Source organism: Podarcis muralis, chromosome 10 (genome assembly GCF_964188315.1).
Source record: "Podarcis muralis chromosome 10, rPodMur119.hap1.1, whole genome shotgun sequence".
NCBI classification, from domain to species: Eukaryota; Metazoa; Chordata; class Lepidosauria; order Squamata; family Lacertidae; genus Podarcis; species Podarcis muralis.
In genome coordinates, this window is record NC_135664.1 from 77,525,687 (window position 1) to 77,551,474 (window position 25,788).

At 54.3% G+C, this 25,788-nt stretch overlaps 2 protein-coding genes and 1 long non-coding RNA gene across 18 annotated transcripts in view; 1 reads left to right on the forward strand and 2 right to left on the reverse strand.

The window, feature by feature from the left end:
• Window positions 1-86: 86 nt before the first annotated feature.
• Window positions 87-3,405, reverse strand: LOC144329069 (uncharacterized). Its single transcript, XR_013394501.1, has 3 exons — window positions 2,366-3,405; window positions 287-780; window positions 87-162 (listed from the first exon to the last, which is right to left on the reverse strand). It is a non-coding gene; the product is annotated as an uncharacterized LOC144329069 (long non-coding RNA).
• Window positions 3,406-4,337: 932 nt separating this feature from the next.
• DENND6B (DENN domain containing 6B) lies at window positions 4,338-20,105 on the reverse strand. 10 transcript variants are annotated; one of them, XM_028747244.2, is made up of 20 exons: window positions 19,872-20,105; window positions 18,726-18,764; window positions 18,576-18,618; window positions 17,524-17,636; window positions 16,532-16,612; window positions 15,507-15,612; window positions 14,913-14,992; window positions 14,331-14,393; window positions 13,571-13,626; window positions 12,631-12,753; window positions 12,327-12,422; window positions 12,138-12,232; window positions 11,470-11,535; window positions 11,104-11,168; window positions 10,886-10,975; window positions 10,428-10,481; window positions 10,035-10,144; window positions 8,322-8,424; window positions 7,273-7,347; window positions 4,338-5,055 (listed from the first exon to the last, which is right to left on the reverse strand). In XM_028747244.2, the coding sequence occupies exons 1-20, from the start codon at window positions 20,031-20,033 to the stop codon at window positions 4,933-4,935; spliced, it is 1,743 nt and encodes a 580-aa protein (XP_028603077.2). In that variant the 5' UTR covers window positions 20,034-20,105; the 3' UTR covers window positions 4,338-4,932. The 10 variants fall into 10 exon arrangements, with proteins under 10 accessions (XP_028603077.2, XP_028603075.2, XP_028603082.2 ...); XM_028747242.2 differs by having other exon boundaries at window positions 19,833-20,068; XM_028747249.2 differs by lacking the exon at window positions 19,872-20,105 and adding an exon at window positions 19,381-19,514.
• A 200-nt stretch (window positions 20,106-20,305) lies between these two features.
• PPP6R2 (protein phosphatase 6 regulatory subunit 2) overlaps window positions 20,306-25,788 on the forward strand; it is a 39,705-nt gene continuing 34,222 nt past the window's right edge. For 3 of the 7 annotated variants that reach the window (XM_028747215.2, XM_028747219.2, XM_028747220.2), the window contains exon 1: window positions 20,306-20,442. The gene's annotated coding sequence lies outside the window, so the exon portion shown is untranslated. Of the gene's footprint in view, window positions 20,443-20,584; window positions 20,918-20,940; window positions 20,964-25,788 lie in introns of those variants that run through there. The other 4 variants (XM_028747216.2, XM_028747218.2, XM_028747217.2 and 1 more) reach the window with 4 other exon arrangements.

Here is a 25,788-nt window from a genome sequence, read left to right on the forward strand (position 1 = left end):
GGTACTTAACGCAAAAGATGGAAAGAACCCATGGATTAGTTTCATAACCCACAGAATGTGACCAAACAGAGAAGAACCTCTTCTCTGCCAATTTCTGGTGTCCAACAGAGTCTTCTCTGCCTCAGAGGAATCCAGGCCCATTTCTGCAAAGAGATCCTTTCCCTAAAAGAGAAAAAAGGACTCAGAACATAGAATGTGGAGAAACATTGGAAAAGGAATGTTAGAGATAAAAACTTTCAGGATGGGCAATTCGTAGAGGATTTGGGGATACAAAAGTCCCTTTCACCTTCTTTCTCTCTTCTGCCTGACTCAGGAGGAAACCTTCAGCCAGGGCCACCGCCTGCGAACTGGTCTCTGGTCCGCATTCCCTCACCCAGCTCTCCATCTCCGGTGGAAGGACAGCCAGGAACTGCTCCAAGATCACCAGGTCCAGCATCTCAGCTTTTGTACGCTGTTCTGGCTTCAGCCATTGATGGTAAAGGTGGTAGAGTCGGCTGCAAACCTCTCGAGGTCCTTTGGCCTCCTGGAAGCAGAACTGCCTGAACTGCTGGCTCTGAGCCTCTGAGCGGAGAGTGTCCTCCTCACCCAGGATCTTCTGCACAGTTTTTCCCCAGAATCCCCCACTGCTCCCAGTTCTGATGGCATGGCTTCTTCCTGCTTCAGGGCTAGCTGAGTCTTGCGCATCCATCTGTGTTCTCAGGAAGCCTCCAAGAGATCAGAAGGAACCCCTTAATCTTCTGCCAAGTTCTCTCTGTCCGGATTAAGAGGTGCTAGGAAATCCTACAAAGCAAACGCATTGTTCTGCTATAAAACTGACACACTGTCAGGAGAGGAAACCGGTTCCCTAAGGAAGTGTGGAGGTGTGTGTGGCTGCCGTCCAGGGCTGGACAGCGCCAGTTGCCAGAAAACTGGCCATTGCATGGATCCCCCTTCCGCTTTGTGTTTTTGTGATCCCTCCTCAACTGCCCACTATACACTTCCATGATGCACGTAAACAAATGTATCTGAATGTCGCCTCTGAGCCCCCCATGCTCCCCCCACCTCCCTGGGCGATCTGCCTGCCAGCCCCATGGCTACCCATTCAATAAAGGCTCGTGCCCTGATTTCCCTTATCACTTGCCAGAAGCAGCCTCTCGCTCTGGGGCCATGTAAATGTAGAAATAAAGTATTTACATGTTGGCACAGTTTAGTTGCTCATCTTGCTCTTTGCCTCATTCCCCTCTGGGGTGGACTTTCCGCTTGAGTATCTGATAACACCTAGTTGGTCCCTTTTTCAGGGCTGGCAACACCTGGTTGGGGGGGCACCCTGGGGTGTGATGGCACATCTTAAGGATTACGGCCTCCCTGCTCCCTTCATGCCAGGATTTTACTACCTTTTGGAACTATATAAAACCATCTATTTGGCTAAATTTGGGGGGTGAATTTCTATCTTTCAGAAAGTGGGGTTTCCTTGCCTTATTGTGGTGCTGGGAGCCCAGTATAAGTTGCCTAATTGAGGGAAATGTACAGAAACCAGTGGTGTCTGTGTGCGGAGTGGGTTCATTTGCTCTAGAGCTACGGCTGTGGTCAAGTCCAGGGCCGGATTTAGGTTTGATGAGGCCCTCAGCTCCTGAAGGTAATGGGGCCCTTTATATGTCCAGCTGTCCTTTGTCAACAACAAATTGTTGCTGTTTTTTGTGTGTTGAATATATGCTATATGGTAATTTATGGACTTAATAGGTATCTCAAGCCATTTGCCCATGTTGCCCTGCAACCAGTCTATGCAGAATGTAGGCACCCTTTATGTAGAAAGGAGCAAATTTGGGATATTTTAGGGAGCAGGCTAGCAGGCGGGGACCATGACTTACACAAGACAAAACACTGTTGCTGGATGTAGGTTTTATTTTGTTAGTTTTTCATCTTATATTTTGGAAATGTACATCCAGGTTTTTTCCTTTAAATTTTTTTTGGGGGCCCCCAAGACAGTGGGGCCCTAAGCTAGAGCTTGTTTAGCTTATACGCAAATCCGGCACTGGTCAAATTCTTAAAGCACAGCGTGCAAATTCAGGAGGCCAACGCTTCTGATGTGTTGGGTGGGTAAGCCCCACCTTTGTCCAGGACAAGTTTCTTCGCATGGCCGTTTTCCTCTGACCCAGAGACGCCCCCCCCCCCCCAAAAAAAACGGGTCGGGTCCAGCAGCAGCGCATCTATGCAAAGGCAACACAGAGTTGGAGCCCTCCTGCGAGCTTGCCCCTCCCTGGCAGGACCCTCCGCTCCCAAACTTGGGGTCCCCCGCATGAGCTGAGCTCCCCGCAAGCCCCCTCCCTGCAGCCCCGGGACCCCCTTCTCCCCAAGGGCCCTCTGGGTCAAGAGAGAGGAGACTCACCCGATCCCAGCAGGAGCCACCGGCGCAGCATTTGCAGCGCACAGACAAAACAGCAGCCCCCCCCCCCTTCAGGGGCTTGAGAAGGAGGGAGGGGTCCGGAGGACCAGCCCCCTGGCTTTGCTTCCTGTCTTCTCTAGGAATCCAGCTGTTGCCTTTTAACCCTTGCTAAGTCCAGCGCTTTTTAAGATGCTAGACAGCATCTTTAAAAGCAGAGACATCACCTTGCCGACAAAGGTCCGTATAGTAAAAGCTCTGGTTTCAGCATTGGTGATGTATGGAAGTGAGAGCTGGACCATCAAGAAGGCTGATCGCCAAAGAATTGATGCTTTTGAATTCTGGTGCTGGAGGAGACTCTTGAGAGTCCCATGGACTGCAAGAAGATCCAACCTCTCCATTCTGAAGGAAATCAGCCCTGAGTGCTCACTGGAAGGACAGATCCTGAAGCTGAGGCTCCAAGACTTTGGCCACCTCAGGAGAAGAGAAGACTCCCTGGAAAAGACCCTGATGTTGGGAAAGATGGAGGGCAGAAGGAGAAGGGGATGACAGAGGACGAGATGGTGGGACAGTGTTCTCGAAGCTACCAGCATGAGTTTGACCAAACTGCGGGAGGCAGTGGAAGACAGGAGGGCCTGGTGTGCTCTGGTCCAGGGGGTCACCAAGAGGCGGACACCACTAAACGACTCAACAACAACAAAAGCCGAGCGCAGCGGGCTCCCCCCCCCTCCCGAAAGTGGGAGCCGAGGAGGAGCCGCGTGAATTGTGCGCAATGAGCCCCTCGAGAGATGCTCTCTAGGGGAGACCCTCTTGGCTGGACGCTGAGCTGCCCTCTCCCCGAGCCAGAAAAAAAGCAGGTGGAGGAGGGCCTCTCCGTTGTTGCTCCTGGAGGAGACGGTGCTGCCCCACTTTCCCGAGACCCACAGCATCACGATGCATGTACAGAAGTGCCTCGAAATGTTGCCTTAAAGCAAAAGCCTCAAAACTCTGTCCTGATTTTCACTTCTCACCAAAGCCTCCCCAGACCCCAGGGTTGTTCCCATCAGGGCCTGCCGCTGTGTTCCCCTTAAACCTGTCAAAAGCCCCCCCCCCCCCGCGCCGTTTATACCCAGATGGGCAAAGTATAAATAATAAATTTATTATTATAATAATAAATCCGAAGCTGTCAAATTCGTGGCTCCGCAGCACCCCTAATGGCCAAAACGGAAACAGCCGGCAAGTGTTGCTCGCTCCGTAGATGGAAGACGTGAACTTGCATCCCGATGGATGGCAGGCGCGCGCTCCATATTTAGGCAGTTTTACCCGGGAAGTTTGTGCTTTGGAAGGGAATCTTGTGCAGAATTACCAGGTCCATAGAACACCTCAAGGATCTCCACTGGTTTCCACTACGTTTCAGAGCAGAATCCAAAGTCCTCCATGGCCTCTGCCCTGTTTACCTGGAGCAGCCTTTCTGAAGCTCGGGGGCCAAAGATGTTGTTGAACTACAACTCCCATCACCCTTAGCTAGCAAGGCCAGAGCTCAGGGAGGATGGGAGTTGTAGTCCAACAACATCTGGGGACCCACAGGTTGAGAACAGCTGAAGGGTCTCCCCTCGACCTGCCCCACCCGCCTGCCCCCTTGAAGCAGCACCTCCAGCCACTGACCACCATCCATCCTGCAGACACTCACACAGGGCATTCCCTGCCTTCCCCGCTTCCAATTTAGGGGAGCTCGTTTGGGGCATCACCCACGTCCTGGGGATCTCACCCAGTGGCCTCATGCAGACGCTGGAAAGCCTGGCCAAGAGGATGGGGCCCCACGGCAGCCCACTTGCGGGTGCGAGGGGCAAGGTGAAGAGGGAGCAGCGCTGGTGAGACTGTGTGCCCATTCTTCGCTTCTGTCCTTCAGCACAGCCCATTCCCAGCATTTTCCAGCCCCCGCTCCCCTATAAAAAAGCTTTATTCAGAAGAGCAGTTTGCAAATGAAATAAAAAACAAGAACAATTAATTGCACATTTATTCCAAAGCCTGTTAAAACAACTGAGTTTAATTCAACAAAGCGGGTGAACTGAATCCAGCGACGCCAGTGTTTCAAAGACTGGTGGTCCTTTGTTCCTCCAGCGCCCCGCCAGGGAATCTCACTGCCCCCCAAAGGGGGGCACTACCCCCCGCATTGGGAACCTCTGGCTTAGACAAGGGGGGTGAAAAAAGGCAATAAATAAAGATGGCCGAGGCAAAGCTCAGCAGCCATGGATCCTGACAACCAACACTTATTCATTTACTGCCACTGCACAGCAGGCACATCCAGACACACATGGGGGGGAGAGAAGGGGTTTTGGGGGGCAGGGGGGAGGGGCTGCCGCTTGCCCTCACGTCAGGGCCACTGTCCGCCTGGCGGGAGACATTTCTCCCTTCTCCGGCACAGGGGAGATGTGGGCGCAGCAACGGGCCGGAGACCATCCTTGGGCAAAGGAGAGGGTCCTGCGGGCAGAAGAGCTTCTGTGGGGAGGAAGGGCGCCCCACTCCAGGCCCAGCCTGCCAAGATGGGGGGCAGCTGCCTCCCCGCCGTTGGGTTCCTCTGGCCCAGGCGGCCTCTACTGGGGGCCCAGGACGGCCTGGAGGTCCTCCGGGAGCGACCCAATGATGGTGGCGATGTAGAGGCCCACCCGATGCAGAACCTCTTCCTTCACGGGGAGGCGATGGCACCTGGCGCGCACCTGGCGGGGGAGGAAAGGCGCAAGAGTTAAAGCAGCACAGAGATGAACTCTGGAACTCCCTGCCACAGGAGGCGGCTGTGGCCACCAGCCTAGTAAAGGTAAAGGGATCCCTGACCATTAGGTCCAGTCCTGGCCAACTCTGGGGTTGCGGCGCTCATCTCGCTTTACTGGCCGAGGGAGCCAGCGTACAGTTTCCGGGTCGTGTGGCCAGCATGACTAAGCTGCTTCTGGCAAACCAGAGCAGTGCATGGAAACGCGGTTTACCTTCCCGCCGGAGTGGTACCTATTTATCTACTTGCACTTGGACGTGCTTTTGAACTGCTAGGTTGGCAGGAGCTAGCCACCAGCCTAAGGTAAAGGTAAAGGTACCCCTGCCCGTACGGGCCAGTCTTGCCAGATTCTAGGGTTGTGCGCTCATCTCACTCTATAGGCCGGGAGCCAGCGCTGTCCGCAGACACTTCCGGGTCACGTGGCCAGCGTGACAAGCTGCATCTGGCGAGCCAGCGCAGCACACGGAACGCTGTTTACCTTCCTGCTAGTAAGCGGTCCCTATTTATCTACTTGCACCTGGGGGTCCTTTCGAACTGCTAGGTTGGCTGGTGCTGGGACCAAACGATGGGAGCGCACCCTGCCGCGGGGATTCGAACCGCTGACCATACGATCGGCAAATCCTAGGCACTGAGGTTTTACCCACAGCGCCACCCGCGTCCCTGTAGCCACCAGCCTAGAGGGCTAAAGGTAGCCACCAGCCTAGAGGGCTTCAATAGAGGATCAGACCCATTCATGGAGGAGGAGGAGGCTCTGGGTGGGGACTAGACCTGAGAGCTCAGCTCTGCCCTCCACAGTCAGATGAAGAAATGCTGCAGGAGCGCACATACCCAGTGTGTGGGGATCAGATGGGATTACTATGAGGAATTATCAAATATGCATCAAGCCATTGTGTCAGCTATGAAACCCCCGCGTTGACTGGGCTTGATTCATGCACAATAACTTCTGATTCTCACAAGCCTCTGCATCTCTGGCCATTTTCTCCACTGTCCATTTTCTCTTCCTGACAGGCACCTATAAGCATTCTGAAACACAGGCCGGTTCCTTCATCAGGCATCCTCAGTACATAAAGATGGCAGGTAGTTTCTTTGATGTACCCTTCCTTGGTTTTGTTAATCTGAGGGCCTGGAAATAGTTTCACAGGAAGGCGATAAAGATCCCTATCTCCTTGCCATCCTTCCTCTGTGTTTATTGCTTGTTTATGACCTCCGGGGTTGCTGAATGCATACTTCCTTTTTAGTTGTTTTATTTACCCTAGAAGTATGCATGCTTAAATTAGCTTTCGTAGTGTAACTTTGTCCTGGGGTTTTTTGAAATGCTCAGAGGAAATTTGATTGGTTCTTATGAACGCTGTGTAAAAAGTTCTTTTGTGAATAAAACGACCTGGGCCAGGGGGTGGAGGCACAGATTATTACACGCACCCCTCCCAGAGTCTTGCTGGTCAAGCCTTCTGTGTATTCTATTAATCAGAGTCTAATCCTTCCTTTGCTTTGGGAACGCTACACTGTGCACCGTTTGCTGGAAAGCGCAGGAGGGGAGCAGGCTGCTCCTGGGCCAAGATCCTGCTTGGGGACTTGCCCTGGGGGGGGGGGGCAGCTGGTTGCCCACTGTAAGGACAGGATACTGGATGAGATGGGCCCCTGTGGCCTGATCCAGTCTCAGGCTCTTATATTCTGAAGACCAGTCCACTGGAAGGGGCAGAATCAGGTCATTAAAAGTGACTGACTGAAGCCACCCCCTGAACTGGGTAGAGCATCCTTTCAAACGACTGTATCGCCATTTCTTTCTGACGTACCAAGTGCCCACCTTGAGAGAAGCTGCTCCTCTCTCCCTTTGGCAAGATGGGTGCTCACCAGACGCCACCTGCCTGCCTGTCCCCACAGACGGGGACCAACACATCGCCCGGCGACCCAAGAGGGTCTCCTCCTCCTTCAGGATTCCAGTTATTGCCCACATGCAAAAGCTCAGCGGAGGGATCTGTAGGAGTTTAGCCCTGACTCTCGTCCGCTGAGATTTTCTTAGGGAATTCCCAAGGCTGAAACAGGCCTGGCCGGAGTCTGGAGGGGCCAGCCAGCCAGCCAGGCTCCGCTCTGCTCCCTCGAGGAGAGAGCCCCGATCCAGGCACCTTCCACCCATCAGGCGCAACTCGCTTGGGAGCATCCTGCTTACCAGCTTCTCCTGGAGCTTCAGGACCAGGTCGACCACCTCAACCTCGGACTTGTCCTTCACCCAGGACCGGATGTTCTGCGGGAAAAGAAGCCGACTCAGCTGGGAAGACGCTTCCTTGCTTCCTCCTCCGCCTCCCCAGAGCAGGGCTGGGAAATGGCAATGGCCCTGATCCTGGTGCCACTTTCTGGTGCACCTGCTAGGAATCTTGCAAAGCACGGGGGGGGGGGCTGTCTGGGCCAACCTGAGCCTGACTCAACTGGAAAGGCGCTTACCCCCACCCCCAAGGAGCCCAGCTCCTGTTGTCTCTTTGCAAAATGCTGAGCAGGTGCTTTGACTCTGCAAAGCCCTCAAGCGGATTGCGAAGAAATACAGTATTCTTCATCATTTTTATCATGGGGGGAGATTGCCCAGAGTTGTTGAGCTTTTTCTAAAGGGGGAATTGCCAAAAATTGCTCACCTGTATGACCCACGCTGAAAGTTGCACACATCGCTAAAGCCACCTATTGTCTGTCCCCTCGCCAACAGAGGCCGCCAATCGCCCACCAAATTGATGCCGTGACAGCCAATCAACACCAGCCCTTGCCACAGCCAGCAACAACATGCCCAGTAGTCACTGGAAATCTCCCACTCACCGAAGCAACCCATCCCACGCCCCCCATGCACTATCCGTGTCTAAGACGACCTACAATTTTTAACACTATTTTTAAATAAAAAAGCCTTGTCTTATAGACGGAAATGCCCATCTCCTTTCCAGCCTTGCTGCCGCCTGAAGATGGTGACGCAAGCCCAGCTCTGATCTCCCCCCAGGAAACCTGGCCAGGTAAAGCAGCAGCCGGGGGGGGGGGGGGACCACTGCCGCTTGTCGGAGGCTGAATCACCCAGGAAAGCACGGGCCTCACAGACTTTGCAGGCAGCAGCAGCAGCAGCAGCAAACCCCTGAGGGCTGAGATTGCCCAAAGTGTAGCAGCCCCAAGTGCAAGGGGGACGTGTGGGCAGCCCCGCCCCTTGATGCAGGAGCCTCCCTCCACCACCCCACATTCTGCACTCACCGCCTCCGAAATGGCTTCCAAATGCAGGGCCTCCAACTTGTGCATCATCTCCCGGTGCCTCTGGCGGTACCAGCCATCAAAGTTCGGGGATCGGAAGAAGCGCCTGGGACACAGAATTGAAGAAAATGTTCCATCTAACATTTGTTAAAAAACCTGAAGCATTTTTGTTAGGGATTGTAGGAAAAGACTTGCCAAGGAAGTTGAAAAATATCTTCATGTACGCGACAACGGCGGCGAGAGTCTTAATAGCACAAGGATGGAAGAGTGAGGAAACCCCGACTAAAGAACTGTGGCAAGAGAAACTGATGGACTATGCAGAATTGGCAAAATTGACACACAAATTACAGGACAAGGATAACTGTGACTTCAAAGACAAATGGGAACCTTTTACAAAGTATTTAAAGATGCAACAAAGTGAGCTGGACTCCTTGGCAGGCTTTGAATAAACACTCACAAACTTTTTACTGATAATAACCAGTCAGATAAATTAAGGATCTATACAATTTTGTAACATGCAGAGAATAGCATTTATAGAGAAACCAGAGATTGGAACTGAGGGAAGTCGGGGGGAGGGGAGGAAATGGGGGGAATTAAGGATGATATGTTTTAAGATAATACGATTTGTTTAAATTCCTAATAAAAAATATTTTTAAAAAGGAAGAAGCGCCTGTGGGGAGGGGGGAGAAGGGGGCTGGGTGGGTGCTGCAAGGGGGCCACGGGGGACGGGACGGGACTGGGGTTTCAGGCAGAGGCTCTGCCTAGTCCTTAAGCCACAGGAGGAGGCTGGGTCCTGCAAGGCCTGCTGGGCCTTGGTTGGCTTCCAGTCCTCAGGGGCCAGAGAGTGAGGGATAGATGAGGCCCGTTTGCGATGGGCAGGATCTGGTCCCTGGCAGGGAGGCTGAGATCTGCGGCTGAGACACAGTGGAGGGAAGCAGCCCATGGGGGGGTCTGCAAGGAGCTGAGCCAGGGGAGCCATTGGGCGTCTCCCTAGAAATCAGGCCAAGGACTGCAGCTTGAGCCACGTCTGCCAAGCTGGTTTGGAGCTCAGGAGCAAGGAGCACGGATGACAGCAAGAGGGAGCTCCATTTTCTGGGTGACGTGTGCCTTTCACTTCTGAAATGGAGTGATGTAGAGAGAGCCAGCTCCTTCCCTCTCTCTCTCTCCCCCTCCTGAAAGGGGCCTGCATGCTCCTACCCTCGGCTGTCCTCTTCTGGCGCACGACCAGGGCAGGGCTGGAGCTCTGGGGCAGAGCATCTCCCTTGGGTGCAGAAGGTGCCAGGCTCCATGTCCAGGCAGGGCTGGCAAGGACTTCCTGCCTACCAATGAAGGCAGCAGCCGCTTCCCACCCCAAGACTGGCCCTCTTCCTCTAGGGCTGCCCACAAGGGCTGTCGTGAGACAAGGGAGGGGAGCAACAACGTCCCTTTCCCTGCTTGCAGAAAGGGAGGTCCCCAGGGAATGGCCTCTCACCAGATTCAGCTAACCTACACTTTCTGGGAAAAAGCAGCCTTCTTTTTCGACTGTGTACTATTTCGAAATACGATTGGAGTGGGAGGTTCCCCCATTGGACAAACTCCCTGATGTTGGAAATCTTGTTCCTGAGGGCTCCTGCCTGCTCTGCTCCTTGACACGCTAGCTTTCCACACACAGGGAAGAGCACTGGGGTTTGTATGTGATCAGCCACCTCCGTCCTGGTTTAGCCCTCCAAGGCCTACCTGTACAGGCCCACCCAGTCCCCCTTCAGCACGCAGGTGAGCTGAGGCCCAGCATGCTCCAGGGTCTTCAGGAAGTCCTCCTGCTGGAAAGGGCGGATCTGAGGGGGGTTCTGAGCACGTGAGAGAGAGAGAGAAAGAATGAATGAACCCATGGCAAACTGGGCACTCCCTCCTGGCATGCCTCAACCTCCTCCCACAGCCCAGCGACACCCCCTCCAGCCAGGGGGCTGCAGCCACAAAGACCACTGTGCTCGGCCAGCTGCCCCACTTGCCCGCATGCGCCCTGCATGACTGGCCCCTACAGCAGCTGGGCCAGAGGAGCCTGTGGGGGACCCAGCGGGCGATGACCCCCTGGCGCTGCCAAGAGGGCTGCCTTGAGAGCTCAGAACGTACCTTCCAGGGGGTGATGGCCCTCTGTAGCGGCATGAGGCTCGCCATGTAGTGCTCCTAGGGAAGGCCAGGAGGGAGGAGGGAGAAATCAGAGGACCCCCTTTCAGCTCTGCCCCCCCCCCCCCCCGGACAATCATGCAGCTCTGGGGGGGCGGGAATGGCCTGAAATAGGCAGCCTCCTCCCCAGGGGGCAGCAGGAGGACAGCGACCTCCAAAGGGAGAGAGACCAGGAGAGTGGCCCCCATGGCAGAACACCTGCTGGGCATGCAGAAGGCCCCCAGGCCCCATGTAGGGCGGGGAGAGAGAGCCCTGGCTGCCAGTCGGGGGTGGGGATGGGGAGGGGGACGCACCCCCATGGCTCACGTCAGTCAAAGGCTGCCTTCCCCCTGTACATCCTCCTCATTTCCCTGGGAAGGCCGAGGCTGGAGGGAGGGGGCACCTGCCCCCCTCCCGCTACTCACCAGGGGGATAATGAAACTCTGCGTGAGCTCCAGGAGGTGGCGGCGCAGCAGGGCGCTCTGGGCGTCGGAGGGCTGCTTCTTGTGGATGCCCTGCGAGGCGGGAGGGAGGGTCATGGCGCTTGTGGGGCCCCCGGCCTCTCCCGGAAGGCTCCGACCCCCAAGGGGGAACTGGGCTCCAAGCCACCAGCCCCTCCCCACCCGCAGCGCCCGCCGCTCACCTTCAAGAGCTGCTTGATCAGGGTCTTGTCCTTGTGCAAGAAGGTCTTGTAGGAGGTGTAAAGTCCTGCAGCCAGAGACCCCCACAAGGAAGTGAGGCCAGGAGGCCGTGTGCTGGGGGGGGGGGTCCTTCGCAGGGAATGCCATGGAGCCCCCTGTGTTTCCCAGGTGAGCGAGAGGCACCTGATGGACGCCCCCCCGGCAGGTGCTGGGGGAGCCCCTGCCAGCTTCTCTGCTCTGCTGTCTCATCCAGGAGTGGCTTTCGAACACGGCACCAGCAGCGGAGCCACTGAGGGGCTCCTAAAGGCCCCCCCCCCGAGGCCCCCCCTTGCGGCCCCCGGGGGCAGAGCCAGAGCCTTGCTCCTTACCCGGCTTGGCGTCCAAGGTCTTCAGCTTGGCCAGCTTCTTCACCTTGACCTGCTTGGGCAAATCCCCTAAGGAGAAGCAGCACAAGGATGGAAGGCTGAAGAAATCCCAACTAAAGAATCAGGGCAAGAAAAATTGAGGGACTACGCAGAGCTGGCAAAACTGACACACAAGCCATGGGACAAGGATAACTGTGACTTTAAAGATGAATGGGAAGCTTTTACAAAGTATTTGAAGACGCAACAAAGCGAAATGGACTCCTTGGCAGGTTTGGAATAAATATTATAAAAAAAAATTATTGACAATGATCAGCTAAACAATTTAAGGATCTATACAACTTTGTAACATGCAGAGAACAGAATTCACAAAGAGATCAAAGACTGGAACTGAGGGAAGTCGGTGGGGTGGGTGAGTGTTGTGTGGGAGGGTGGGAGGGAAATGAGGAAAAAATTGAGGATGACATGTTTTTGGATAATATGTTTTGTTTAAATCTTTAATAAAAAATATTATTATTTTTGAAAAAAGGAAAAACACAAGGCCCGAGGGCGAGGGACTGCAAGCCAACACATCCCTGAGCCTGGCTGGACTTCCGGGCATGGGCTCCTGTGCCCCTGGCTGAGCCCTGGACGGCTCCCCCCTCCGACTCCCCCCCCCCCGAGCCCTTCCTTACCGGCCATCTTGAGTTCCCCCAGACGCAGGATGTGAGGCCAGTGCTGCAGAGTCTTGATGAAGAAGGGATTGGTGACGCCCAGGACAACACTTGGCCTGGGGGGGGGGGGAGAAGGGGGAGGTCAGTCCTCAGCTAGGAATCCCCGGCCTGTCCCCCCCCCCCCCGGCAGCTCCCCCCGAGGACACTCACGGGGCCTGCGTCCGCGTCGTGTACTCCTTGAACTCGCTGTCGTGGATGGTGAAGTAGGGGCGGAAGTCGCAGCAGAACTTCAGGGGGGCCAGGCAGCTGGTGGAGAGGGAGGGAGCAGCCCCTGTCAGGAGGATCCCACAGGCACCCCCAAACTGGCCAGGGGGGCAGATAGGGGCTTGCCCTGAGAGGGAGTCCCCTTCGTCCTCCACCCCCCTTCAGCAAGGGGCTCTGAAGGTCTTTTAACACACACACCCCGCCCCAACAGGCAAACTGGGGCCAGACGCCCAGCGGGCCCCCTCCCCACCTGGTGAGGGCGAGGACCATCTCTGAGGAGGCGGCAGGCGAAGGCGCCATGACCACGAGGGGCTCCCCCAGAAGCAGCAGCTCCCACAGGGCCTGCAGGTGGATCAGCACCGGCTGGAAGCACCTGCGGAGAGAGCGGGAGGAGGGCAGGTGGGGCCAGGCCAAGGCAGGCTCGCCATGGGGCAGGCACCCCTATCGCCAGGCCTCGGAAAGCAGGGCAAGGCGGCGCATCAAAGCCCTCCCAGGCCCCCAGCCAGCCTGGCCCCCCAGAGACAAGCTGCTTTGTCCCCAGGGCAAAACTGTCCCCATGAGCCTCTGGGGCTCCCCCCACTAGATTCCCCAAGAGGGATGAAAGGAGCCCCCCAGGGTGAGGAAAAACTCCTGAGAACCCCAGAAGAACAGGCTGGATTAGGCCCAAGGAAACCCCAGCGCCCTCTTCTCACAGGGGCCAACCAGATGGGGAAACCCACACGCAGGATCTGCACTCAGGAGCTGGTCTCCCTGCCTGAGGTTTCCATGGCTGCCGCCCCCTGAGCAGGCTGGGAGCCACCCATTGCCCTCCTCTCTTCCATGAATCTGCCCACCCCCCTTCAAAGCCATCCAAGCTGCCTTTCCTTGACACAAAATCCCCTCCCCGGGGAGGCTCCTAGCCAGGCACCCCCAAACTCCGCCCTCCAGCTGTTTTGGGACTACAACTCCCATCATCCCTAGGTACCAGGACCAGTGGTCAGGGATGATGGGAATTGTAGCCCCAAAACCTCTGGAGGGCCGCGTTCGGGGGTGCCCGCTCTGGGCCAAGGGCTAGGCAGGCTCCCCTGAGAGCCCCCCCCCTTTGCCCCATCAGATACTACTCAGGAACCCCCCCTCCCCTCCCTTGTGCCCTCTGCAGCTCCCCAGTCTTGCCCCTTCTAGGAGGGGGCAGAAAAAGAGAGTGCTCTCACCTGAAGAGGTCCAGTTCGTGGATGCTGGGGAGGACTAGGGGGGCTGGCAAGAGGTTCTGAGGGGGGGGGGAGAGGAAGGGAGTCAGTGAATGACCGAAATGGAGCTTTAAGTCTCAGTCAAATCCCAAGGGAGACACGGATGGCATCAGAAAAACACCCCCCACCCCCCCCCGCAATGTGGCTCACCCAGAGGGAAGCGCATGAGGGGTCATCATAACAATAATTTTATTCTTTATACCCCGCCCCTCTGGGCGGCTCCCAACAGAAAACTAAAAGCAGAATAAAACTTCAAACATTAAAAACTTCCCTAAACAGAGCTGCCTTCAGGTGTCTTCCTAAAGTCAGATATAGTGGCATTTAGAGGTTCTTGGAGGGATGCAATCTGGCAACTCCAGGCACAGACCAGGGGACAGCAGCCCAGGACCCAGTTACATGCAGAAACAAGCCCCTGCCCTGGTGGAGGCAGCCGCAGGCCGAACCACAAGGGCCATCTCTGCCCTGCTGAGCTGAAGAACGGCATCTTGCCCCCCCCAGCCCTTCTTCTCACACGTCACATCTAGTCCCCGCCCCCCTGCAATGCAAGAAGTGTTGCTAAAGCACCTCTGGCAGGTGCCCCCCCCCAACCTCTGCTTAGAAACCTCCAAGGAAGGAGAGTCCACAGCTTCCCGAGGGAGACTGTCAAACACAGGGAAAAGCACAGGCCAGGGCAGGATCCACCCCCCCACCCCCCCAACCGCCTCCAAGTCCCAGCAGCTCTCACCTCCTGATTCTGGGGCTTGGCGGGGCTGGAGCCAGGCTGGTCCAAGCGGGAGGGAATCCTCACCTGCGCCATGAAGAGGGACAGGCAGAGTGAGCGCCCCTCCCCCAGAGCCCCCTCCCCTGCCCTATATGGCCTAGGACCCTCGTACCTACGGGACCGCCTCTCCTGGTATGTCCCACAGAGGACCTTAAGGTCTATAAATAATAACACTTTGGAGGTCTCAGGCCTCAAGGAGGTTAGATTGGTCTCAACCAGAGCCAGGGCCTTTTCGGCGGTGGCCCCAATCTGGTGGAACGCTCTGTCCCAAGAGACCAGGGCCCTGTGGGACTTGACATATTTCCACAGGGCCTGCAAGACAGAGTTGTTCCACCAGGCCTTTGGCCAAGGCACAGCCTGACCCCCTCCTTCGGTAATCCTCATAGAACTCCAGCCCAATGGTTGCCATTAATTTGATTTTGAATTGATTTTAGAATGAATTGTTTTTAGAATGCTGTGTTACTTTTATTGTTGTTAGCCGCTCTGAGCCCGGCTTTGGCAGGGGAGGGCGGGATATAAATAACAATTTATCATCATTATTATTACCTGAATGACAACGCCCATCACTGGGAGATTGAGGGTCTGGCCAGGCACAGGAGGCGGCCACTGGTCAATCTCGCTGCACACTGGAAGAGGCAAGGCTGGTTCAGGAGGCAGCCCTGGACACCCCCAGCCCAAATGCGGTGGCCTCCGCCTCCCTCCATCGTCTCAGCTGATTTGCCCCCTATCCTGGGGGAGGAGGGGAAAGGCCAACGCGGCGGCAGCCATCTCTCCCCACGTACCTGGGAGATGAGAGGCTGAGGAGCGGGCAGTGGGGTGCCTGGGAGAGAAAACAGAAGGGCTTCCTCTTGGGGTGGGGTGAGCAGCAGGTCACCCCGCAAAACTGGCTGGCAGGAGATTCAGGACAGGCAAAAGGGCCACCTCTGCACGGGTTCCCGGCAGCCTTGGCCCACCTGGTGCCCTCCAGGCCTTTTGGACCATGACTCCAATCAGCCGGCACAGCACAACTGGCCCTATTGCTTCCCATCCCCTGGGCCGGCTGGGAGTTGTAGTTCAAAACAGCTGGAGGGTGCCAGGTTGGGAAATGGTGTTGCCTGCCATCGTCAGGCCCGGCCCCAGGGGTAACCAGTCCCTCCTCACCTGCCTCCAGGCACGGGTCCAGCTTGTCAAAGTACTCTGGGGCTATGAGCTGCAGCAAGGCCTGGAAGAGGTTGACGTAGGGGAGGCGAGACACCAGGACAAGAGACTGGAGGAGAGAGAGACGGGTGGATGGTTGCATTTCTATAACACAGTAAAAATATCTCGAAGCAAAATACAGAAAACTGAAGCAACAACAGACCACTTACATAAAATATTACAAGAACATAGTTGTGTACCAAAAAGTTACGTTAATACAATGTTCCTGATAGCTATACAGTGGTACCTTGGGTTACATACGCTTCAGTTTGCATACGCTTCAGGTTACAGCCTCCGCTAACCCAGAAATAGTGCTTCAGGTTAAGAACTTTGCTTCAGGATGAGAACAGAAATTGTGCTCTGACAGAGCGGCGGCAGCAGGAGGCCCCATTAGCTAAAGTGGCACTTCAGGTTAAGAACAGCCAGGGACCAAACAAGCGCTTTGCTCACCCACAGAGAGAAGAGTTCTCAGAAACAGCAGACATCTCCCTTGTCTCTCCCTCTAAACTCGCTTTTTATGGGCAGCCCAAGGGGGGTGGCACTTCCTCAGGCTGCCCACAGCTGTGCCCGATTCAGCTGCCCTCTCCACACCAGCTCCTACACTGGCTGGCAGCCACGACTCTCAGAAAGACACAGGAAGGGCTGCAAGATCCTGCCCATCTCCTCCTCTTCCTTTTCCATCTTGTCTCGCTCCCCACAGCCACCCTCTTGTGCTCTGCCCATCATTTCAGGCCAGTGGGTCAAATCTGCTTGGTTCTCTTCTTGCCCAGCACCCTAATTCCAAAGATGCTTCTGTGGAGCAGGGAGAACAAGCAGCTCCCCCCCCCCCCCAGCTTTTGAGGCCCCTGGCGTAGCTGCCCTTCCTTGGGCCCCCTCCAGCTCCTCCCCGCCCTTCTGCCAGAGCCTCACTGGCAAGGAGCGACTCCAGCTTTGTGCAAAGGAAAAGGCTCATCAGGTCAGAGGCTCCTGAGCAGCCAGGCTTGGCTCACCTTCTGGAAGTAGCCTCTCTTCACAGAGCTGTCCTTGACTTGTCGGAAGAACACGTAGCCAAAGTAGTGCGCAGGGTCTCTCTGGGTTGGGGAAGCAGAAGTGTCTGTGAACGACCCCCCACAAATCACTTTCAGCCCCAGCGCCTGGCATGCAGGGACGTCCCCAAGGCTACAACCCTCTAGAGCAGGGCTGGGCGACCTGGGGGCAGGATGCGGCCCAATCGCCTTCTCAGTCCAGGAATCAGTGTGTTTTTACATGAGTAGAATGTGTCCTTTTATTTAAAATGCATCTCTGGGTTATTTGTGGGGCATAGGAATTCGTTCATTCCCCCCCCCCCCCATATAGTCCAGCCCCCAACAAGGTCTAAGGGACAGTGGACCGGCCCACGGCTGAAAAAAGTTGCTGACCCCTGCACGAGAGACTGCTTTCCATTCAGCAGGAACTTGCCACCCTCACATCAATCCGCCTGGCTCATGCCATCACCTAAGCCTGCACCCACCATTATGGTGCAGATGAGCTGCCAGCGGTCCCCCCACCCCACCCCGAGTCTTCCAGGAGGGGCACAGGGTGCACCAATCCAGACACAGCTTGGCTTTCACATCACTAGGAACCCATGGAGGGAGCCAGGAAAGGAGAGCCCCCGGGGGTCTTTCTCCCCAGCCTGATGCTGAGCCTGGGTCTTGCGGGGCACTCCCTCTCCCAAGGACCAGCTGACGCCCCACCAGCAATTGCTCCATTTCTGCCTCTCCAGAGAACACTGGCCTGAGAAAGCCAAGTTCATCCCCAGAGATGTTGTTCAGAATAGATGCATTTCAAATTTAACATTTTTTAAAAAGTTTAAAGTTATTTTTTTGTACTAAACAACCAGTAATAACGATAATAGTTTCCATCTCAGAAATGCTAAAAATCTACGTGTCCTGGAGAAAAAACCCAGACTAAAGCCAAGCATCTCAACCCTTTTGCTTTTAACCCTGAAAATATCACAACTGACCTGTAATGATACAGCAGCTTCCCTGTTATATTCAAAGTCATCCCCATACAATGCATTCCGCTGCCCCCCAGACTGACGGAAGCGAAAGCTGAACTGGGTGTCTCCGAGGCTGCCTGGGATGGACAGAGACAGGGCAGGAGAAACAGAGCAGCTGAGACAATGGATTCCAGAGAATTCTGCCCTCCTCAAAAATCAACATGCCTGCAGCCATCGTCCAGGGTGACTGCAGGCCCCCACGCAAGCTGGAAAAGGACACTGGCATGAATGTCCAGAGGCAGAGCACTCCCTTGCCCTGATTGAGGACAGGACCTCTACCCTTTACACCAGTGCTTGCAACTCCTTCCCTAACAATACTGTTGTTTTTTTAATGAAATATTTATTAAAGTTTTACAAAAAACATAAGTTTACAGAATAAGGTTTACAAAAAACATAAGTTTACAGAATAGAAGAAATTAAAACATAAATTAACAAACTAAAAAAACACACACATAAAAGAGAAGAATAAAAAAGATACAAAATACAAAGAAAATACTAATAACTAGAAAGAAGAGGGAAAAAACAAAATTTAGACATAAATACAATTTTCGATATCTTTAAGCTCATTTCCTTATTTCCTTGACCTCCTCACACCTCCCCTTTTTGTATTCCCATTTAAAAAATCATTTCAACAAATCCTTACCCTCTTTCATTTATCTTTACTCAATATCTTAAGCTATTATAACTATGTATTTTCATCCAATATCAATTCATATTTGCATATTCTTGTTAATCTTTTTACCAATACTGCTTATTTTCAATCCCTAACAGTTCTGAAGTGACTGCAGAGACACAGATTGAATGCTACCAGTGAAGACTCTGCCTTTTCCCAGGAATCTGTGTGGGGCATTTTAGAAAAGTTGTTCTCTGTTGAGCCACTGCCTCAGCTGCCTGGAACCGGACGTTGTTTGAAAAACACAATACAAGTAGCAAAGCACATCAAATCAGCCAGTGGTTCAATGACTGTAAAGCCTCCCTTCTCGACTCTGCCCTGCCCTTGTGCCAAACCCACTTACCTGAGTAAGAGTCGGGGAAGGATAGGTAGCAGATGCTTGTTTTCTGGAACACAGGAAGCGAAGAGGGTGTGAAGAGCAGCTCCTCCCCCCACTCCCTACCCCATAGGCTTTGGGGCCAGGGCAGCAGCAGTGGGGCCGGGGCCCTCTCACCTCTTTTTCCGTCAAGGTGTAGTCAGGGGGATACACCAGCTGCAAAAAAAGAGAAACTCTCAGTGATTGGAGCCGGCAGTTGGCAGAGCCCAGCCCCTCCCAGCAAGAGCTGCATTTGGAGGGGTGCTGGAGACCTCTGGTTCATGTCTGCACCTGCTCTGAGCTCCAGGGCCCCTGGATGCATCCTGGGCTGGGCTGGGGGAGATGTCAAAAGGAGCCTCTTCCCTCAGGGTGCCCCACCCACCAAAAGGAGGCACACGGCTCGGCGTCGCCACAAACTAGCTGAGCCCTAACCCAAGAAGCGACGGGGCCTCAGCTCAGCTACTTGGTGGAGCTGTCCATGGAGGCGCAGGTCAATTCTGTGTCCAGGGCAGCTGTCTACCTGCCTGCAGACTGTCTGGCCAGAGTGGTGCATGCTCTGGTTATCTCTCGCTTGGACTGCTGCAATGCGCTCTACATGGGGCTACCTTTGAAAGTGATCAGGAAACTGCAATTAATCCAGAATGTGGCAGCCAGACTGGGGACTGGGAGCAGCCGCTGAGACCACATAACACCGGTCCTGAAAGACCTACATTGGCTCCCAGGACGTTTCCAAGTCCCATTTCAAGTGTTGGTGCTGACCTTGAAAGCGCCAAACGGCCTTGACCCACTATACCTGAAGGAGCATCTCCACCCCCATCATTCAGTCTGTACACAGAGGTCTTCCTCCTGAGAAGTGAGGTTACAGGGAGCCAGGCAGAGGGCCTTCTCGGTGGTGGCGCCTGCCTTGTGGAACGCCCCCCCCCCAGATGTCAAAGAGATAAACAACTACCTGACGTTTAGAAGACATCTGAAGGCAGCCCTGTAGACGGAAGCTTTTTAATGACTGATGTTTTAATGTATTTTTAACCTTTTGTTGGAAGCTGCCCAGAGTGGCTGGGGAAACCCAGCCGGACGGGTGGCGAATAAATAATTTTATTATGTTCCCTCAGGGTGCCCCATCCAACAGAAGAAGCGGGCAAAGGGGGCACACGGCTCAGCCCCCAACCAAGAAGCAACGGGTTACTTAGTGGCCCCGAAGGAACCGGCGGGGAATCTGCTCCGCTTCCCGCCTCCTTCGCGCCTGACCTGCGGAACTCCCTGCGCTCCCGGGGGCGCCGGACCCACCTCCACGGCCTGGCCCAGCTCCAGGTCGAAGGTGACGGCGCACACGCACTCCAGCCAGGCCGACAGGCGCCCCCAGGGCAGCGCCGAGGGACTCCCGGCGCCCGGAGAGGAGAGGCGGCGGCGGCGGCGGCGGAGCGCCTCCAGTCCGCCCGGAGCCTCCATGGCGGCGGCGCCGGAAGCGGGCCCTGCGAGGAGGCCCCGCCCCTTCCGCCACCGAGCGCGGCGGGCCCAGAGAGGCGCCCGAGCCCTCCAGCGCCCCCAGCAGGCCGGAGAGACAGAGAGAGAGAGCGGGGACGGGGGGCGCCGCGGCGGCGGCAGAAAGCCCTCGTTCCCGGGAGGGGGGGGGGAGGCGGCGGGTCCCGTTTTCTCCCGCGCCCCCCCCCGCGAGGCCGGCCGGGTCCTCCGCCTCCTGGGGCCTGGGCGGTTGTGCGCAGGCGCGCCTGGCCCCTCCCCCTCCCGCGCTCTCTCTCGGCGCCGCCATTTTGGAGCTGAGGGGAGGCCGCGGAGAAGGAGAGAGAGGGAGGCCGGCCGGCCCAGGAGGCGCCCGGGACACCCTCCGCCCCCGCCCCAGGTAAGGCCTCCAGGGAGGGCGGCCTCCTCCGCCACCGCCTCCCCGCCTGGCGGGGGCCTCCCCCCCCTCAGGTAGACTGCGCCTGGCCTGGAGGCGCCACCGAGCGCGTCCCGGGGAAGAGCTCCGCCTCCCTCCCCGCCCGCTCCCGTCCGGCCTCCCGAGCCCCGGGTTGGGCTGGTGGCGGCGGGGGGTCCAGCCTCCGGCAGCTCCCCAGACCCCGGGCTGCTTCTTGTGGGGAAGGGGCTCCCGCCTGCAGGGCCCCGCCGCCTTCCCCCGGCCTGCTTCCCCTGGATGTGGGGCTGCAGGGGGCGGGGGCCGCGAGCCAGGCTGCGTCCCCAGGGAGAAGAGGAGGACATTATTCTGGCCAGAAATTTAGGAGAGAGAGAGAATGCCTTCAAACGCCAAACAGCAACAACATTAACACGAATCTCATGACAGACTCGGATGGAATCTTGAAGTTGAAGGAAATTATAAAGTAAAAAATTTCCTGATCTCTAACGGAAAAGAATAATAAAAATGAAGTGCGTATGGACTAGTAAGGTAGAAAAAGCGCAGTGAAGTGAATCGGAAGTTAAAGGGGATGTAATGTCAAATGAGGGGGTGTTAGTCTATGGTTTGTTTATGTTGTTTTTCATTGTGTTTATGTTCTGTGTAAATTGTTCTGTAATAAAGAATCTAAAAAGAAGAAGAAGAAGACTGCATCCTCGCTTCCTATAGGAAGCAGGTGGAGGTGTGTCGGTGCAGGATCGGGGCTTGGAGGCAGCTGGGGGGCCAGGAAGCAGGATGCCCGGAAGATGGAGGGGCGAGGGAGGGTTTTCCCTGCCCACTGAACTTGGTCCCTGGCCTGCTCTGGATGAGGCCCTGCTTCCCTTCAAAGGGGCATCTGCATGGGCGGCGGGGGGGGGGGGGGTTGTTCCTCATCCCACCTTTGCCCTTTGAGGTCCAGGCGGCTTCTGTGGCTAAGAGCAGCCACAACCATGGCCAGTTTGCCAGCCGGAGCTGTTCCTGAACCCGGGCAGCGGAGCCTTAGTTCTGCATGCTCTGCCAGTCTCCAGCTCCAGTGGTCCCAAAATCCAGCGCCCCAGAAACTCCACACCCAGTGCGACTGAACCGGTCATTCTCCCCTTGATCCCCCCTGGGTACTGCTCACCTCCCAAAACAGCCTTGGGCTCTGTGCATAGGGCACCCATGGGAGGTGGTCAGGGTGCTTGGTTTGATGTGGCCAGTGCTGGATTCTGCTGCTGCGAGGGCTGCCTGGCACCTCAGGGACACAGCACCTGCTTTGACTGCCGAGGGGGCTGCCTTGGGTGGACGAAGCCCTGGACGACTTGGGATGTAGGCATCTGTGAGAAGGCTCCCCTTCAGCAGAGGTAGTCCTGGTAAACCTAGGACTAGCCCTACAGATGTAAGAGGCTGTGGAAGTTCATGAACCCATGCATGATGCGGAGAAAGTGGATAGGATAGCTCAGAGTATGAGACTCTGAACCGCAGGGTCATGGGTTTGAGCCCCACATCAGGCGGAAGATTCCTGCATTGCAGGGGGTTAGACCAGATGATCCTCTTGGTTCCTACCAACTCTTTGATTCTATAATCCTGGACATCCAATAAAGCTAAATAATTGGAAGAGTCTGGACATGCTCCCCTCGGAGAGGCTCACTTGCTGCCTTCATTACAATATCTTTAGGTGCCAGGTAAAAACGTTTCTCTTCAACCAGGCCTTTGGCTGATTAACATTCTATATCCTTTTAAATTGGCTTGTGAGGGGGGTGGTTATTGGTCTGTTTTTGTTTTGTAATGTGTTTTGTGTTCTTGGTTTGTATTTTTATGTTGCGAACCACCCTGTAATATTCACATGAAAGGTGGTATAAAAATTTAATAAGTAAATAGATAATCAAAAGATAAAAGAAAATGCTTAATCAGACAGCATATAGTTAAAACTCTGGAACTCACTCCCACAGGAGGCAATGATGGCCAGTGACCTAGAGGTTGCCCCCTCAGGAGAGGTACTGGGGAGCCGAGTGTGATCCTGTTGTTCTTTTGATACCATTGGCCATCAGGTTGCGCGGACTGAGTGCTCCTTAGCCCTTTGGCTTTTGAGCTGTGGGATGCCGCATGGCCCTAGACGGTCTCCAGTGCTGTTTAACATCTGCATGAAGGAATTGAGAGTGGTCATTAGGAGTTTTGGAGCAAGGTGGCGTAAGTTTGTAATGATACCCAATGCTGTTTCTCTGTAACATCTGAATTGGGAATGGCTGAGTAGGTGGGCTGGATGAGGGCTAATAAGCTGTGCCTGAAGCCTGGCATGGGGGAGCTCTGTGGGCGAATCGTTCCCGCGGTTTGGAAGTCTGCAGTTGCTTGTCCTGGATGGGGTCACGCTGTCCCAGAAGCAGCAAGTGTGCAGTTGGACTGTTCATGGATCCCACTCTTTTGCTGGAGGTGCACATGTTCTGGCAGCTAGGAGGGCGTTTTTCTGGCCTTGGTTGGTAAGACAGCTGTGGACGTTCTTGGACCAGGGTAGCTTAACCACATTTGTTGGTACATTGGCAACCTCATGGTTTGATTACCGCAATGCGCTCTGTGGGGCTGCCCTGGGGGTTGGTTTGGAGGGTGAAGCTGATTCAGAATGTAGCAGGCTTTCCTGAGAGGGAAAACGACTGCCAGCAAAGAACACCTGGCTTGGCACTGGGCCAAAATCAAGGTGTTGGGCTAACATAGAAGACCCTGTGCAGCTCAGGTCTGGGTTGCCTGAGAAACCACCCTTTGTCTTATGCACCCAGTAGGTCACTGGCCTGTAGGAAAGATTCTCCTGCAAGTTCCAAAAATCTCAAAAGTCCTCTCTGCAATAACTTGGAGCAGAGCCCCTGTTCTGTGGAATAGCATTCTTCCTGAGATCTGACAGGTGCCCGCTGTCTGCATCTTTTGGAAACAATTGAAATGAAGACATTTCTGTCCTGATAGACTTTCCCAGCTGGATGAATGGGCCTTTCCCAGGAGTGGCTGTTTTGTAGTGCTTTATTCATGCTTCAAATGTATCTGCTGCTACTAGTATCTGTTACTAACTGTATTTTGCTGTTTTTATTGTACGTTGGCTTGAGACGATGGTGCAGAAGGAAATTAATAAATTACTGATGATAGAGGTGTGTAAAATTATGCATGTGGATAAACTGGGGCCTCCCACAAAGCTGAATGGGAAGATTCAGGACAGGCAAAATAAAGTTCTTCACGCAATGCCTAGTGAAACTGGGGAATTTGCTCCCAGAAGATGCCACGATGAGCAGCAACTTGGACGGCTTCAAGAGAGGATTCTGGAAGGAGAACAAGGCTATCCATGGCTCCTAGCCACGCTGGCTGTCTTCTCCACTGCTAGTGGCATCCAATGCCTCTGAATACTCGTGCATAAATCAGCGCATGGGGTAGAGAAAAGGGATGCACGCTTTGTCTCCATCTTGCAATATGTAGTGACAGCCACTAGCCAGGATGGTTTTAATGAGATCCAATTTGCAGTTGCCTAGGGATTGTTGGAGCACAAAAGGTGGTGGTCCTGTCCCCCACCAGAACTGGTGCTGAGTGTCCAGCCAGTGTCTGCCCACAGCAACCCAACTCTAAGGGGAATATTGAACGAGATGTTTCGCCTTTCTCCTATTTCCTGTTGAAGCGTTGAAGTATCTTTTCCTTCCATCTCTTCCCCCTCTCCAGCCAGCCCTCCTTCCGCTCTACATCTGCAAGGGCTCCCTTGCCTCCCGTCTGTTCTTCCTCTTTCCTAACTTTCTCTCTCGTAACTTCCGATCCATTCATCTACTGCTGACTCTCGCACAGGGTTTGGCCAGTGTTAGAAGCTGAGATGTATAACTGATCGCCAAGGGGCACTTTTCTGCCCCAGTTTCTAATACTGCCCCCAACTGAAAAGGAGCCTCTGAGGATTCCCTCCTGCCAGTGCCTGGGCCCACGGGGGGGGGGGGGGGGAGCGAAGCCCAAGCCCTTCTTGGTCAGCCATCACCAGCTCAGACCTCAGTAGCATCTATGCAATGCTAGGATATTTTGCCCCTGCGCGCATCCATCCCCTTACGCTTGTTAACACTGCATCCGATTTATCGTATTAAGGCTCATTCACCCAGTCTGGAGAGATCCTTTGGGAGTGCTTCACAGCCTCTTTTGGTTAAAAACCACCCTGAACAACTTGTTTTTTTTATAAGATATTTATTAGCTTTTAACAGAAAAAAAAAACATAGGTTTACAGAATAGAAAGAATAAAAACAGAGATTTGCAAAAATAAAAAGAAAACATAGAGAAGAAAAAGAGATAAAAACAAAAATACACCCTGAACAACTTGGTGTCACCAGCAAACTTTGCTAACTCATCTCCAGGAACAGCTAGAAAGCACTTTGTCTCATGCTGCAGACTTGGGTTCAAAAAGCAAGCAACACCCAGAAAATCTCACCCACTGTCACCAAGAATGAGACTAGAATGGCTTTCTTAAGGTTGCCATATTTCAAAAAGTGAAGATCAGGACACAAAAGTTGTTGAGTTTTTTGGGGGTTTTTTTTGCAAAAAACAAACAAAAACCCTACTGATATGGGCTGCTGTACACCGAGTTCCCCCAGACATTTTAGCCACTTTTATGAAATTCTGCCCAGATGTCATTTTTGAAGGCATTATTGCTTGGATGTGTGGCAGCCCTGGGTTTTCTTATCTATTGTAAGAGATAAAAATATTTATTCTACTTACACTCCTCCCTCCATACTAAGCGTGCCATTAGATACACAAAATCAAACTTCAGAATGGGTAGCTACACAGGAAGGGACCCCCCCCCATGCAAAAAAACTCTCTTTTATTGTCATAATTTCCAGTCTGCTCTCCCCACCCCCATGCTCAATCTGCATTCCTAGGGAAAAAAGATGTAGCAGAATCCAAATAAAGGAGACAAACCTTTATTCTATCAAAGCAGCCAGCAAAAATTTTATTTTGCGAAGAAATGAAAGGCAAAGCAAGAAAAGAGGCACTGCTTTACTGCTAGAGCTGTTTCACTTTCGAGAAGCAAAATCACCATTATAAGCCTTTTAGTAATCAGTCAGCCCCCCTGCTCCATTAATCCATTAACTTTGCAGCTGGTTTGTTTGCTTGCAAACAAAGTGGAGGGGTGAAAACCAGCTCCAGCTCCCCTCCCCTTGCAAAAGAGCTGTTTGCTTACTTATGGAAATTTTACAAAAATGGAAAAATGTTTCCCTCCTCTGCGCATCAGAGGCCTTCCTGAAAGGGAACAGTCAGTCCTAGCAGTAGCAAACCACACGACTGCAAATCTCAACTTGGTCTCTAGGTGGTGCTTCAGAGTCGCAAAAAGCGACTGGC

Excerpts from the sequence above, each read along its gene's own strand:
- DENND6B (XM_028747242.2), bottom strand. The coding sequence starts at position 20,033 with ATGGAGGCTCCGGGCGGACTGGAGGCGCTCCGCCGCCGCCGCCGCCGC. Across the intron at positions 17,637-18,575 it reads CTTCCCCGACTCTTACTCAG|GCAGCCTCGGAGACACCCAG; the intron begins GTAAGTGGGTTT and ends TGTCCATCCCAG. Across the intron at positions 14,993-15,506 it reads GGACCCGTGCCTGGAGGCAG|TGTGCAGCGAGATTGACCAG; the intron begins GTGAGGAGGGAC and ends TGCCTCTTCCAG.